Source organism: Pinus tabuliformis, chromosome 6 (assembly GCF_031772625.1).
Source record: "Pinus tabuliformis cultivar Carrire ecotype Pingquan chromosome 6, CPIR1, whole genome shotgun sequence".
NCBI lineage: Eukaryota > Viridiplantae > Streptophyta > Pinopsida > Pinales > Pinaceae > Pinus > Pinus tabuliformis.
In genome coordinates, this window is record NC_142292.1 from 321,166,502 (window position 1) to 321,183,227 (window position 16,726).

The following is a 16,726-nucleotide window of genomic DNA, read 5'->3' on the forward strand; positions in this document are numbered from 1 at the left end:
ACCCAAGACCTTGCTTATATTCCAATGTTAGTTAATTATCTTTGCCTACTTGAGTGCTTACACTGCCTTCGCGCAGCCTTATCCAGGGGCTGTGCCGCGGTTTGCACTATTACCCAAGACCTTGCTTATATTCCAATGTTAGTTAATTATCTTTGCCTACTTGAGTGCTTTGAGTTATACTTAACAACATAAAACATTCATACAGGTGCGCGCAGTAAATAAACTGTATATTTGCAAGTTATATCAATCATGCATTAACCCAAGAATAGATGCACAGAATTATAACGAAACTTCTCTTTATTGATTATTTCCATGGTTACAGACTTGACTCGCCCTGCGCACTCAGCTGCAAGGGTCCGCGCACTTAGCCATGGACTACTAGGCCTTTACGCACTCAGCTGCAGAGCCTTCTCCTACTCTATGACCCACAGATACACTCGCCACTTGACTCAATCACTTAGACTTCTTATCTTCTATTCTCTCTTCCTTCTCTTATGCACTTAGAGACTTGGTCTATTTATACAATCCCATGGTCCGCAGACCATGGGTAGGTCTATCCAGCCGACATTACATTACAAAACTAGGGTGGACAACCCTGTGACTCTATTATGAATTTGCGCTCTGCGCCCGCAATTTTCGGAGCTTTACAACAAGATCTGGTCAAAACTTGGGCTTTGAGCCCCAAAACATGCCTTGGGGGGGATTCCATGCCCAACAATGCAGACTCATGTGAGTGTTGTATGGCTTCAAGTAAGCACCTTGTGCTTGGTACACCAAGATCAATAGCTATTTTAGCGATTTAGGCTTCAACAAAAAGTGAATTGGATGCAAACATCTATCATATCTTGGTATAAGGTAAATTGTTGATTATTGTCTTATATGTTGATGATTTGATTTTAACTGGTGGTGAGCAGCTAATTAGATCTTTTAAGGAGGACCTTGCAAGAGAGTTTTTAATAAAGGACATGAGTCTCATGCACTACTTCCTCAGCTTGGAAGTATGGAAAGGCAATGGGTAACTGTTTGTCTCTCAGTGCAAGTATGTGAACAAGATACTTCATAGGTTCCACATGGATAGTTGCAAACCCATGGAGACACCTCTAGCGACGAACTGGAGGAAATAGGATGCCACTTCAGGCGAGGAAGTGGATGCTACTGTTTACCAGCAGTTAGTGGGTTCACTAATGTATCTTATGAACACATGACCAGATATGTGCTATGCAGTCAATTGGCTAAGCCAAGCTATGGTTAAGCCAACCAAATTATTTTGGAAGGTAGCTAAGAATGTTCTACAGTACCTCTGAGGCACTTCCCAATTTGGACTATCGTATAGATAGACAAAGGGGGTGAAGTGATGTGGTGTCACAGATGTAGATTGGGTGGGGAGTACATTAGGCCAAATTTTTAGTGTTGGGTCCATAGTGGTTTCTTGGTACAACAAGAAGTAAAGATCTGTGGCACTCAGCTTGGCAGAAGCAGAATACATGACTTCCTGTCAAGTAGCATGTGAGGTGATCTAGATGAGAAAGATACTTGTTGGATTGTTTGGTTAGATGATGGATCCAACTGTGATCAATTGTGATAACCAAAGTTGCATCAAGCTCTCTGAGAATCCTTTTCTTCACGATCAATCCAAGCATATAGATATCTGTTATTACCATTTATCTGTTATCTTCTTTACCTTCAACTTCATATCTTGGACGATGCTGGACATAAATTTCTTCTTCTAGAATTCCATTCAATAAGATTGATTTCACATCCATCTGATATACTTTCCACTTGTTCTGAGATGTTGTGGCTAGAATTGCTCTTACAGTATCCAATATGGCTACTAGAGCAAACATTTCTCCAAAATCTATTCCTGCTTGCTGGGAGAATTCTTCTGCTACAAGTCTTGCTTTAAATATGTCAATTTCAACTTTCTCATTCAACTTTGTCTTGTACACCCATTTCACACCAATGAGATTTTTTTCCTTTGGAAAATCAACCAAATATAATGTATTATTCTTTTCAATAGCTTCGATTTCTTCATCCATGGCTTGCACCTAATTTTCATCTCCGATTGCTTCTTCAATCGAAGAAGGTTGGAATGAAAACAATGAAAAATTTGAGCTAACATCCAAATCATCATAAATATCTTTCACACTTCTTATCTTGTTCTTACCATTGCTTGAGTCATCACCTAATTGATTGTTGGGAGAATCTCAATCTGTTTATCTGCTTGAAGATCCATCCTGCTCAGAAAATATTGGAGTCCTTATTGGTGTGTCTCTGTTTGGTGTCTTCACGTGTGATTCTTGTTTCTCCTTTTCTGCTACATCATTTTCTTCCATCAGTGGCACTTGTCTACAGTCCCATTCCATAACTCTTGTTCTTTGAACATAATATCTCTGCTAATAATGGTCTTCTTGGTGATAGGGTTATATAATTTGTAAGCTTTTTATTGCTCACTATAACCAGTAAATATCCATTTTTCACTTTTATCATCCAATTTCCCTCTTATTACCTTAGGAATATGTGCATAAGCTACACATCCAAACAATTTGAGATGAGATACACTGCAAGACAGACCTGACCATGCATCTTCTAGTACTTTGTTCATCACACTCTTTGTAGGAGATATGTTTATCACATAAATAACACATGTCACTGGTTATGCCCAATACTCATTAGACAAGTTTCTTCCTTTCAACATGCTCCTTGCCATGTTCATAATGCTTATATTCTTTCTCTCTTCTACACCATTCTGCTGTGGTGTATCTGGTTGTAAATTTTCTTCTAATTCCATATTGTTTGCAGTAATCATGGAATGCCTTTGAATCATATTCTCCACCATAGACCTCAATAACCTGATTTTTCGATCACTTTGGTTCTCTACTAAGGCTTTGAATTCCTTGAACTTTGCTAAAGTTTCAAACTTCTTCTTCAAGAACTAAACCCAAGTCTTTTTGTTATAGGCATCAATGAAAGTGAGGAAGTAACAACTTCCACCTATCGACTGTGTCCTCATAGGTCCACACAAGTCTGTATGCACTAGCTCAAGAGGTCTCTTTGCTTTGCATACAACTCCCTTTGGAAAACTTTCACGGTGTTTCTTTCCTAAGATGCAACAATCACAAGTACCAGCAGGTTCTTTGATGGGAATTAATCCTCTGACCATCTGTTTCTGCTGCAACAATCTTAAACCAGAAAAGTGCAAGTGTCTGAATAGAAAGTGTCATAACCAATAATCATTAGAACATGCAACTATTAAAGAACTGACCTGATCACTGTAATTCATAACTAGAGGAAAGATTTTGTTCCTCACCATCTGCACCTTTGCTATTAGCTGCTCGCTTGGGGACTTGTCGTATGTAACACACTCTTGTCCTTGAAAGGTAACTCTGTATACTTTCTATGTCAATTGACCAACACTTATCAAATTATGTTTGAGACGAGGGACATTATTTACCTTTCAAATTGTCTTCGGCTCCCCGTGCTTGGTCAGAATGTTGAACACTCCTTTGCCATCTACATCCATAGTTTTTTCAATTCCCAATTTTAACTTTGTCTTCACAGATTGATCCAAATTTGCAACCAAATTCTTGTTGCCTATCATGTGGTTACTGCAACCACTGTCTAATAGCCACACATTATCATAGGGTTCATGCATGGTATGACAAGCTAGGAACATGGAGTTAGTACTCTCTGTAGTGACATTAGCTCTTTAGTTTCCTTGATCAGTTATCCTCTTCCTGCAATCACGGGCATAATGACCAAATTTATTGCAATAATAACATCTCACCTTTCATGTTCATGCTCTTCTTGACTATCTCTCTGACCACCATGTCTTTCGCTTCGTCCTCTACCTCTCGATCTACTTCTGCCTCAATCTCTTTATCTTGAAATATAAACTTGACTTTTGATAGTGATTTCTAAAGTGGAATCATTATTTATGTCTATCCTTGCCTCATGTGATAGAAGTGATCCCATCAACTCATCAAATTTCAATGATGTCAAATCCTTGGCTTCTTCTATGGTTGCTACCACAACATCAAATTTTGTAGAGAAAGATTTGAGGACCTTCTCAACCACTCTTTGATCTTTAATTTCCTCGCCAAAATATTTTAACTGATTTACGACAGTCATGACCTGATTCATGAAATAATAAATGTCCTTTGTCTCCTTCATCTACAGACTTTCAAAATCTCTCCTAGTATTCTGCTTATATCTTGTCGCCAAGGTCTCTCATGCTTCCTTTGTTCAATACATGATCATAATTTTCTGGAACAGTGCTCGATCCACTCCTTGTTAGATAAGCTACAACGCTTGTGCATTCTTCTTTTTGTCTTTCTTCCATAGATCGCTCTCTACATTAGTGAGAGCTCGTTCCTCTGCTTCATCCTTAGGTTCTAAAAGCTTAAACTGAACATAATCCCAAACATCATGAACATCACCATCCTAATAGCCCACACATCACAATCCTTCTATATAGACGGTAAAAAATAAAACTAGAAATTTGAAAAACCATCTTACTTTTAAAATTTCTCTTTAAATAATAAACCTTCCTTTACTGAAAATCTTTATACCCTTTTCAATAAATGCTTGTGTAACAAAAGATTTTTCGAAACCATTTTAAATCTTCTTTTTAAAAAAAACCTTTACCAAAAGGTCTTTTAAAAGGAAATTTCACAAAACTTTATAAATCACAAAAATCAAACTTTTATATTTTTTTATTTAAAAAACCATAAAAAACTTTTCCAACCACGTGAGCTTTATGTAAAACTTTATGAAAAAAAGTCTTTTCTCAGGTAGACTTTATTACTTCCACGTGAGTTTTAAAACAACGACTTAATCTTCGAACATGCTGTTGTGATAGTAGTTCTATTGAGCTTTCGTCCAAAATTCACAGGAAGTTCGCCAAAGGATCGAAGGGACACCGAGGCCGTTGTGAGGCGTGGAAGCTGTTGTGTAAGCCAATAGAGTGTGAAAGATCTGAGTAGGTTCACCACTGGTTCACCAGGAGTTGGCCATCAACACTAATGAAGAGGCACAGCAAGTTGCAAGCTCGTGACAGGAGCCCCTGCATAAAATTGGTATCAGAGCCAGTAACGTCTGGTTCTTGAGGTTGGTACTCTAAAATCCAAAAGTACTCTTATTCAGAATGGAATCATTCAGAAAGTCTGTTTCTTTTAGAGAACTTGAAGAGAGAGATTCTCAAGCTGAGGAAAATCCCCTTAGGGAAATGTTTGCTAGTAGTTCAAGTAGAACTCTCAATTCTGCTGAACTTACTTATGAAGAAACTCAGCCCTCAACCCGGTGGGAATTGCCCGCGATAACCCCTTCAGAAGTCTATAGTGACTTAGCTCCTTTACATTTAATTGCTGCTTCTAGAATAAGTATTAAAGAATCTGTCAGTCAAGTCCAGGAAAACTCCGACAGTATCTAGACTATATCTCTGCTTAATCCCAAAACCTTACAAGCAGAAGCAAAGAAGCTGAAGACAAATTATTTGCATTTAGGATGTATTCGGGTTGGAATCAATCCTTTAATCCATAAAGGATTACATACTTTTGTGCTTGCTACTGTAAGAGACATGACGCACAACAAGTATACAGATTCCATTATTGGCAGAATTGTGGCCCCGCTGTCTGATGGTCCAGTCTATTTCGACTGCTTCCCAAATTTCTCTGTGTATGTCTATGATGAAACCATTGAGGAAATTCTGTAGTTACAAATCCAAACAATGGGTTTTGATATGAAGAAGAAGAGGAATAATATAGCCATACAGACTAAAGCTTGTTTCCGACATACAAATACTTTGTGGCCTGCTATCCGTCATACACCCAGTAGAGACTCCAAGTCCAGTGTTGTCGTCAAAACAGATCCTAAAAACCAGAAGGTTGAACATCTGTTAATCAAATGGGAAGAGTTGTAGTTTCCTGAACATTGGGTCGTAAACCATTCTAGGCATCATATACCAAGAAATATCACCTCTGCAAATATTACTGAAAATGCTTCCAATGCAATCATTTCTTTTCCTCGAAGATCAACCATTGACCGCCGTAGAATTGGTGCTTCTTGTAAATCTTCAAAATACTATAGAGATCCATCCACTGTGGATATCGCCTGCTCATCTTCGTCTTCCTGTAGACATAACCAGTTATATGAATTAGCTCAGCTTGTAAATTATTCTTCCTTAGAAGTAAAATGTCCAGACTGTGAAGATACCATAAATTTTCTTACATTAGCTGAACAAAATGTTCATCTGCATCATAATCCACGAACTGGTATTGCTCCACCTTCTACTTCTATCAATTCATGTCTGAATCCCAAATGCTCTGATATTCCCTTCCCACATGAGCCAGAGCCAGATTCAGACCATGTCCTTATGATACATACAGTTGAAGAAGAAGATCCTAGACTTACTGAGATGATTTGCTTGATGAGACCATCAAAACCAAGATATGGGCTAGGAAAACTTGAGCAATCCCAATTAATTCCAGAATGCAGATTTAAACAAATTCCTTCTGACTGTAAAAGGCCTGCAGTAATGGAAATGCATAAGTTCTTTTCACTCATGGATGGATGTTTGAAGTCAGAAATCAGTGCCAAATGGATGAAAGATATGTTGAATTGGGATTTGTATACAAATCCTCAGGCAGAAGAATTTGACCAAGCATACACCCCTGAACAAAAGAGACAGTTGGCAACTGATTGGAAACATTATATGGAAGAAAATAACACTTGGATATCTTTCTATTCATGGAAAGATAAGGTTGCCCCTATAAATGTTTTCACTGGAACCACTTCTAGCACTACAACTGATAAGCATGGATGGACTGCACTTGATGGGTCAAAAGTAGAAACTCCTACTACATTTCCTCCTTATAAAGGAATTATTTTAGGAGAAAATACAAATGCAGCCAAAGCCATTCCTCTGGTCCAAAAGGATGACAATGCTTTAGGCATTGATGGAAGAATCCAAAAAGCCAGTGAACAATTAAACTGGACCAATACTGCTATCAAGGGCCTGGAGATGAATGTAGCAAAAACAGAAGATGTAAAGAAGCAGATAGATTTTGTATAGTCTTCATTGAATAGTGTAAATAGTTGTTTGAATAATTTGCAGTTTGATTCCAGCATGACTCGCTCTTATACCAGAGAATCAATAAGTAAGATAGAAGAAGTAGGAGAAAACTTAGTTGGACACATAGGTGTAACTAAGACTCTCCTTACTGGCTTAACAACAAAGATTGAAAGGATACAATTGTCAAAAATTGAAAATCCAGTTCCAAATTCTTTTCTGGTAAAGAGAAATATAAAATTGAAAATCCTGTGAGGAATGTCCAGAAATTCCCTCTATTTTTTCCTAAAGAAATTGCCTCATCATCAGGAGCTGATGAATCAGAACATATTAGTATTGCTTCCTTATTCAAGGAAACAGAGGCAGAAGCAGAAATCACCAGAGACACAAATTCTTCCTATCTATCAACCTTTGGAACATAGATTTTCTAGATATTCTGCCCCTGATATTGAAGGAAAAGGGAAAATGTCTGAAGCTCATACTTTCTTCCCTGACTCTCACAGAGAATGGAACATTGATAACATGAGTATTGGCCAAATTCGCCAAATGATAGATTTGATGTATACTGAATATAAGCTCATGTGTCTCAGAGGTAAATCTGAAATAGATGCTTGCAGAACCATCATTCAATGTTTCACAGGTACTCTCCTCAGGTGGTGGGAGACTGAATCTTCTCCTAAACTCATTGAAACCATGGAAGCAGAAGTTCTCAAAGATGAGAAAGGAGATGTTATTCACAATCCAGATGGCACTGTCATCAGCAATATGATTGGCGCATTGACATCAATGATTCTGGAGCATTGGTGCGGTAGTGAGACAGAAATAGCCAATAAACATGAGGTTATTCTTATGAACCTCAAGTGCCATAAAATGTCACAGTTCGATGATTTTCATAGAGATTGGATGCAACGGATCTATGAGGTAGAAGACTCCAAGAATTTGTTGTGGAAACAGGTATACCTTGTTGCTTTACCCTCTAGATTTGTTGATTACATCAGAATGCAAGAGATTTTTCAGTTACCATTTGAATCTTACACATGGGGTGAGATATATTCTCATATTACAGAGACATTGGTGAGTCTTTGTACGAGTTCAAAGGTTAACAAATCTCTCGAAAAATTATCAAGATTACCAGACAAAAAGTCCATCTGCAGCAAGTATGGACTTACAATAGATGATCCTTTGGTCAAGAAAAGAAAATCTAGAAAGAGAGCCAAAAGAGAATTTAAAAAAACTTTCTATAGGAATAAAAGAAATTACCCAAAGGATAAAAGAAGATATCCTGCAAAAGATAAAAATCAGAGATATAAAAAGAAGGGTTATTATAAATATGTCCCAAATACTCATTATTAACCCCTCTGATATTCATTTGCATTCAACTAAACAAGAAAAGTGGAATAAAATCACTTGTTGGTTGTGCGGTCAAAATGGGCATACAGCTTCCAGATGTCCCCAAGGAGAAGAATCAAAGCTTAATAAAGGAAAGAAAACAGCTGTCTATGCTCAGAAGTCCAAGCAAGTCAAGCAAGAACATTCAGGACCTATTTTTTGTCTTAGATGCAAATCCAAGACACATGTCACAAAAAGATGTCCAAATCTTTCCATCAGAGATACAGCCCAGCAGCACCAGCTAGAAGAATCTTCTCTTGATTCTTTTAGTACTACATCAGAAGAAGAATTGCAGGTCCATATGGGCCAGTATTCTGAATCAGACTCATCAGAATGCCAATGCTCAGATTCAGATGAGTGTGCCTATCATGCTATATATGAAAATGATTCTGAATATTACACCAGATCCAGTGAAGAAGAAAGACTTAAGCCTCCAAAAGAAAAGGTTCTCATGGCATCCACAGAAGAAGAGGCAGAATTGAAGATTTTATCTCAAATACGGGCAATGGAGGAAGGAGACATGAAGAATCGCTTGATTGAAGCATTCACTGATCAGCTCAAGACCAAAGCTTCTAAAGAATCAGGTAAGAAGGCTTTATTTGTTGATGCATCTTATGAAAGGAATACTAAATCATTTCAAATGCATCATCAAAAGCCAGGAAAAGTAAGGTCATTAACGCTGGGAGAAGTAAGTGGTGAAACTCACCATCTCAAAACAGAAATCTCTGCAATTAAAGCTCAAATTGTAGAATTACAAAAAGGAAAAACAGAGAAGAAAGAAGAAGATGATTCCTGGAATCCTACTGCATATCATCAAGAAGTGCAAGTTGCTGAAGGAATGCAAGACTCACATTTTGGATTTAAAGATACGAGGCTATTCACAATCACATACCAGCAACATCATGTTAAGGTAAAAATCTACATCCAAGGAAAATTTTTCAAATGATTGAATTACTAGATTCAGGTGCAGACATTAACATCCTTAATATCAAAAATATTCCAGCCAAGGAAGAAGCATTGATCCAAAAATTAATTATTCCACTATTTTGCTGCACACTAATTATTTGACAATTTTGTAAAATGATAATTGTGAAATGAAAAAATTATTAATTTTTTTTCACCTGCTATTTTTTTGATAAGGTATGCTGTTTTTTAAGTTAACAAATTACACATTAAATTAGACTGACTTAAATCGATTTAACTCAACACTCAGTTAACTAATTCCTCATGCTTGATGTCCTTGGAAGAGATAAGCATGGTGTTTAGGGCTTGATTTTCTATGGTTCTCTAATTTTAACTAATTCCTCATGCTTGATGTTCTTGGAAGAGATAAGCATGGTATTTTGGGCTTGATTTTCTATGGTTCTTATATTTTCTGCGGCTCTAATAGTTAGGTTGTTGGCGAGGGATTGTCCTTATTATAGTTGTCGGTGGGAATCGTGATCGTGGTTTGGTGTAAACGAATGTCTTCTTCTTTTCTTTTTTTAAATCGTGGTTTTACATGAGAAAAATATTTGAATGGTATGTCAACTTGTCTCAGTTTTTTTAATCGTGGTTCTAGATGAGAAAAATATTTGAATGGTATGTAAATTTGTTAAAATAAAGGAAAACCAGTGTACCTTCATTCTCAAGTTCTGAGAAAAACTGAATTTTATAAGGCAATGTAATCTGACCGTTGGTCTTCTGATAAAAGCTGACCACTTGAAATCAGTGTAACAATCACTCACAATGTAGAGGAGCATATCAATCCCGCTTTTAAAAAAGTAAAAATAAAAACCTCCAAATTATACAATTAGACAAAGGAATACAATTGAATTTGAATTTCTATTCCTGAGGTCCAATCGTACTTTCCTATACTTGAGGTGTTGCTCGTCATTTGTGGATTACATAGCCTAAATTGAAGTCCATAGACAATATGTATGGTCTCGTATTTTACAATAATTTGCATATGTAGAGAATGCCTCTGCTATTGACATAATTATAATAGAATGTAAATTATTAAATGATGCTGAGGCTTTTTAGTTTGCATTTCTGAGATCTAGATTTGATTAGGTGTTGTAATTGCGGTTGGGGGATTGGTGTAATATGGGTAATCGGTGTATCCAGCAACCTGATGATGAGTGTAGAATGTGGATCTATCATATTCGTTGAGCTTCGCATCAATGGCGAATCTGAGAAGAAGGTCTGGATTCGAAATGAAGAGACGGCCGAAGGATATCATATCTGCATAGCCTTTAGAGACGGCTTCCATGCCACTTTCTCTAACATATCCCCCGCTCCTCATCAGCGCTCCTCTGTATTCCCCTCTCACCATACTCCACATCTGGGAGGTCGTCTTCTCGGCATCCTGTAGGTCAGCTTCTTTGAGGCCTTCTCTGCTGAAGCGTGGCTCCGTGACATGCAGATACGCCAGAGGGTAACGGTTCAGGACACGGATTAGGTGGTGGGTCAGAGCCAGAGGGTCGGTGTCTGTCGCCCCATTGTGGTCTATGACGGGAGACAGTCGGATAGCGGTGCGCTCCGCCCCGATCTCGTCCACCACGGCCTCCAAAATTTCGTGGGCGAATCGGCAGCGGTTCTCGATGCTTCCGCCGTATTCGTCGGATCTGTCGTTGACGCCGTCCTTGAGAAATTGATCGATCAGGTAACCGTGGGCTCCGTGTATTTCCACGCCGTCGAAACCGGCCAACTTTGCGTTTCTGGCCGCCGTGCGAAACTGAGCGACAATTTCAGAGATTTCCGTTGTCGCGAGCGCACGGGGTTTTGAACAGGTGCCCCTAGAGCCATCCGGCATCAAAATGCTCCACTGTTCTGGAATACCGTTGCTAGTGGACGAGAGTGGGGCTTCCTGGTTGGGCTGATAAACTGCTTTGTCAAAAAACAAACAACGAACAGCTTGTATTAAAATACATCATTATTATTATTACTATTTTATTGTGTCGTGGAGCGCAGATTGTAATCGTAATCTTAATGTTTTGGCATTCACATCTTGAAGTGGTTTGGTGTGACTCGTGAGTGCTAAATCATGAGATGCCATACATAACACGACATACCTAACACGGACGAGCAGACAAACACGACATACCTACCACGACGGACAGATAGATTTTGCAAATATTTTGCAAGTTGATAGTGAGGCAGTCAAATTTTAAAAATTTCTAAATTTTTTTAAAATTTAGAATCAACTTTAAATTTTCAAATTCCTAAATAATTTTTAAATCACAATCAAATTAACTTCTTCAAAGTTCCAAATATTCTTTAAATTAAATTTGACACATTTTTACCAAAATAAGATGCATCTGCACTAATCTATAATATTGAAGAATGGAAAGTATGTATTGACTTCACATACCTGTGTTTGACGCCCTCCCGACGTGCGGAAAATGATGGCGCCCTTCTCATGAACGGTGGCTACAACATTTTTCCATGCCTTGATTTGGTCATCGTTGAAAATGCCAGGAGAATGCGGGAACCTGCACAGCATTACATAAAAGGTTTTTATTATCGATATTCTTTCGAGAGGATCTGCATGCCAAAGCACTCTGAATTTATATAATGAGAGAACGTACCCGATGGCCTGCGGTGACACTGCGTTTGCTCCGGTAATGAGGAGGCCGCCTTTGGTTGCTCTCTGAGAATAGAACTTCACGTGGGACGACTGCGGTATGTTATGCAGTGCACGGCATCGTGTCACCGGAGCCAACACGACTCTGCAGATGCACCTCAATAAACATTTATTATCCGCCGGCGTTGAAGAAAATATGATATAAATAACTCACGATAAAACGAAACAAAGAATTTTTTGATATAGTTACCTGTGAGATAGATTGAAGAGCGGACCCATTTGAAAAGACGAAAGCGGTTGAGGACCAGTAGAGTTTCCATTTGCCCATCCATTTTCTCGATGATTTTGATTCTGGTAAAAATTGCCTCCCTTTCCCATTGTAAACCAAACCAATAAATGAACAATGCACGGGCCAAATATGAACAATTGAGAGAAGAGGAGGCAATGAAGAGGGAATGGTTTAATCTATGGTGGAGGGAGTTGTATTTATAGGCGGCTGCACGCGGAGTTCCTACGCCTTTCTTTCATTAAACCGTAAAAGTCGCAGCGTGGAACAATCTGTGCAAGTTATACCCACGTTGGATGAAGCCCCAGTGTCTGTCTGTGCAAAATATCCCCCAAGTTGGACTCAAAATTATATAAATTAATCTAATTTAACTTGTATAATAGTAAATTATTTTTGGAAATGAACAAGTTATTTTTAATACAATATTTGTTTTTAAACTATAAATTTGATAAATAATAAACTTTTCAAACTGATAAAAATTTTATGATAATTGAAACGTTGCGAAATTATATTTTCAAGAATTTTTATCCAATTTTAAATTGATTTAAAAATTTAAATAAATTTCTAAATTCATAAAGATTTCAAACTCGTAGGACAGCCTTGTTATAAAAAATAAATAAACAAATAAAAATTTAAAAAAAAAAAATAGTAAAACTTGAGCAAAGTTTATAAAAAGCTCGTAGAATATTGGAGGAGTTAGAAACGTGAATCGCACGCTTTAAAGAACGAACAAAACATTAGTAGAGATAGGAGAAGCGTGTAAAATTCTTGGATTGATTAAGAGAACTTTTTAATTTTTTTAATAACATTTATGCTGAGTTTAGGTTAAGGTGCAAGCTAATTTTAATGTTAAGTGGAAAAATGATATATATTTAATTGTGAAATGCCGTTATTAAATTTTAATGTTCGAGTCAAAAAGAATTAGATATATTTAATTATAAAATATTGTTATTAAAATTGTGCTAGTTTTTTTTCAATTAGTTTGAATTCTTTTATTTATATTTAAATTAAACTAAAACAACTATATTTTAAATTGTAAAATACAAATTTAAGTTACTTTGATGAAATCTAAATAATCTTAGGAACGGTTTTTACATTACAGTTAGATCTCACTGTAAATCCTGCCCCTCCCATAAAATTTGAAAAGAAGACAAAACAGCATGTAAACTGATCCCCATAACCTAAACCGTCAAAATCATAATTATCCTAAAAACATAATTTGAGAAATGCAAACTGTAGTTTCAACCATAATTTGAGAAATGCAAACATCTTTTGTTTCCTCTAATTCTGGTGGTCTAGTCTCCGGCCGCGCACTCACCTCGCTCCGTTACATAGTTGTTGAAGTGATATTTCCATCACGTCGACGAATCAATGAGTTAGTTGGCAGGTATGAATCATTGCATGATTTCGACGAATCAGTGGGTTGGTTGGTCCTTGAGACGCCGTGAACTTGACTTTACATATCGCGTTAGTTTATCATTCACATTCAAAACGATTATCGCAGACCCTGTTTCAAAATGCTGTGTTCAAACTGATGCAGGGCCATGGTAAAACTGAAAAAGCTGAGTGCCCTTCTTTTGAAAATTTGGGAGTGAAACATTACGTGAAGCCGTAATATTTCAATGTTTTTGTAGTGAATATCAGACCGTAATATCTGAATATCTGAATTTTACAAGGAATTACTAGCAAGGGCGAATTTTTCTTTTCAATGTCCAAAGAGAAGTTTGAATTTTTTTTTCAATGTGCAAAGAGAAGTGATTTAGTCAAAGCGATTTTTTTTTTCAATGTCCAAAGAGAAGTGATTTAGTCAAAGTGATATAGGGAGTCACCTATGGAAATAGACAGCGAGACTTGTGAGAAACCACCTCTGGTAGACCACAGCCCATGGGCTGAATTACTTTGCAATGCTCTAAAAGTTTTTAAAAGGTGTAATACTTTTTAGAAACATAAATATTTAATTTATTTTTATTGTAGCCATTTGGTAGATTATGGATCACAGTAAAGAGTTTAATGTGAATAATTTATTAACATAAATGTTCATTTTTATTTATAAAATAAAAGAAATTTACATAATATGAATATATTATTTAAATGACTTTCTAGGCGAGATATTTCGAGAGTGTACAAACACTTCATACCCGCTATCTATTCAATTAGGGCAACAACATAGTATATATAGCCTTTCACACAATCAGGTGGTTTGAATCACTCCCTAACAAATAGGATCTCAATCCTATTCTAAAGCAACAAACACCTAAACATAGCAAAGCTTAACTTTCTCCATTAATGCTAACACTCCCCTTTAATGGAGAAAGAGTTCACTAAAAAAACTCAAATGACTTAGGATGCCTATTGGTCTCAGTCTCAGCTAGGCTTATAATGGTAAAAGACAAAACTCTCATTTTTGTCTTCTTGTAGCGGAGCCCATACTTGTTCATCTTGAATCGAGGCTTCATCTTTGCTTTCCTTGCCATGAGGTAGTGATATCTCTTCACTTCATTTCTTCCCCAGTGATGGAAAGTTTGAATTCTTATTCTCGCCCTTCTCAAAATTATGGCAGGTTGGATAGGAGAAATATTAATAAGATCATCACAATTTAAATTCTCTCGAGCTTTGTATTCTTCTACCACATTTTTGCAATCAGCTTCATGTAGCTCGTCCAATTGATCTTCAACATTTTGTTCCTCTTTACACCTTTTCTGAAGATCAACTCGTGTGTCTTCAATCTCAGGATCTTGCACAACAGACTGTGCCTCTTGATTCTCGTGGTCATCAACAGAACCACATTGTTTTTCTGAAATTTCTTCTGACTCGAACATACTACCCATGCTAATGCTTCCAAATGCCCACATGAGAAAATCATCATCATCAGAATCAAAAATATCTAAAAATATAGACATGTTGTTAAAGTCCAGCTTATCTCGCTTCGAGATTCTTTTTCGACTCCACACGGTCCTCTAACGAGCTCCAACAACCCGGTTACCACGCAGGTGGGAAACTTCTCCCTTTGGCAGCTCTTCAACTGTAGAACCTTGTAGACTGTGGCTTCTGTGCCACGCAGGTCTTAGTGCCCTCAGCTCTAGCGACGAGCAACAAAACGACCTCTCACAAGCTGGAAACACTATCAGTATCTAATTCTGATGCACATATTTCTGAAGATGGGTTCAAATCAACAAAAAAATTCGCATTTTCTGTGGCATATAATAAATTAGAAGAAAATTTTCCCAATTGCTTTTCAGATCTCCACAACCTGCACCTTCTAAGTTACTCAAACAATAAAATTTCCACGACAAATCTGCTGGCAGCAATACCTGATCGTTGCTATCCAAATGCTCCCCTTATATCAAATAATAATAGCCTCCACACACACACACACATATACATATGCATATACATATACATATACATATATATATATATATATATATATATATATATATTAAAGTTGAAAAAAAAAACTTTAATTATCAAAACGATAATTATTCCATTTTGATCCTTCGAATCACGTGAGGTAAGTCAACAAGTGGACTTGATTTTCGGAGAATGGCGCTTGTTAGGGTTTACGCGAGCAGAGATCGGTCTGCGGCCGTATCGGTTCCTAAGGCCACCTCAAGGGCCAAAGGCGATCCATGCCTTGGGATGACGACGATCGCTGCTGTAAGGTATCCTTTAGTACAAGAGCATGCAAAGGAACGGCCTTTCTCCCGCAGCCAAAAGCCTCAAATACACTCAGATCTGCGTGGTTATGCATCCGTGGGGTTTTCCGTCAAGAGAAATCATCCGATCCTGGACTGGGAACGATATACAAGGTTCCAACGAGACCACGAGGTGAGGGCATCAACGGAAGCTCACCTTCTGGCGTGGGCACACGAGGAGGGTTTCCTTTTGCGGTGGATCGAGGTCAGAAAATGCGTTTTAGAACAAAGCTGCCTACATGCCGTAAGGCGTTTAGAGGTCTGGTATCGCAAAACCCAGAACATATGGAGAAACGGCAGGGAGGGACTGCATGCAGCAGATCCGATCCCTCCTACAACGCAGGTGCCCAAACGTTGTAGATCTGACTTGGATCTACATGATCTAGACTATATCCATACACAGCCATAGTCCAGGAAGCAGATCGAAGGTATAAATAATAGATCGTGCAGAGCTTTTGCAGATCTAGACATGCAAAAGGTCAAATGCTCAAAAACGGGGCCAGATCTGGAAGACTACTTACAGCCAGAGCAGGTAACATCTAATCGTTTTCAGATTCTGATTAAACCTCCTCAGGGGAAAACTCGTTTAGTGTGGGTACATGCAGGTAGCACTTCCTTGCAGCTGAAACAGCAAATATGGGCAGAAATGGGTTACCCAGTTCAGATCCAACATCTGGTCAGTGGTAGGCGGTCCCTCCAGGACTGTAGATCGTTGGAAAACTATG

At 37.8% G+C, this 16,726-nt stretch overlaps 1 protein-coding gene and 1 pseudogene across 2 annotated transcripts in view; both read right to left on the reverse strand.

Moving 5' to 3' along the window:
• Nucleotides 1-5,577, reverse strand: part of LOC149258590 (12-oxophytodienoate reductase 3-like) — a 31,733-nt gene extending 26,156 nt beyond the window's left edge. Inside the window, exons 1-3 of the mRNA XM_089424672.1 lie at nucleotides 5,551-5,577; nucleotides 5,272-5,369; nucleotides 3,452-3,510 (exon numbers count right to left, since the gene is read on the reverse strand). Of these exons, the coding sequence (XP_089280798.1) occupies nucleotides 3,452-3,510; nucleotides 5,272-5,369; nucleotides 5,551-5,577 (184 nt within the window). The remainder of the gene's footprint in view (nucleotides 1-3,451; nucleotides 3,511-5,271; nucleotides 5,370-5,550) is intronic.
• Nucleotides 5,578-10,214: 4,637 nt separating this feature from the next.
• On the reverse strand, nucleotides 10,215-12,465 carry LOC149258591 (12-oxophytodienoate reductase 3-like; annotated as a pseudogene). Its single transcript, XR_016246187.1, has 4 exons — nucleotides 12,271-12,465; nucleotides 12,025-12,165; nucleotides 11,808-11,928; nucleotides 10,215-11,320 (listed from the first exon to the last, which is right to left on the reverse strand). The product of XR_016246187.1 is annotated as a 12-oxophytodienoate reductase 3-like (transcript).
• Between the last annotated feature and the right edge of the window lie 4,261 nt (nucleotides 12,466-16,726).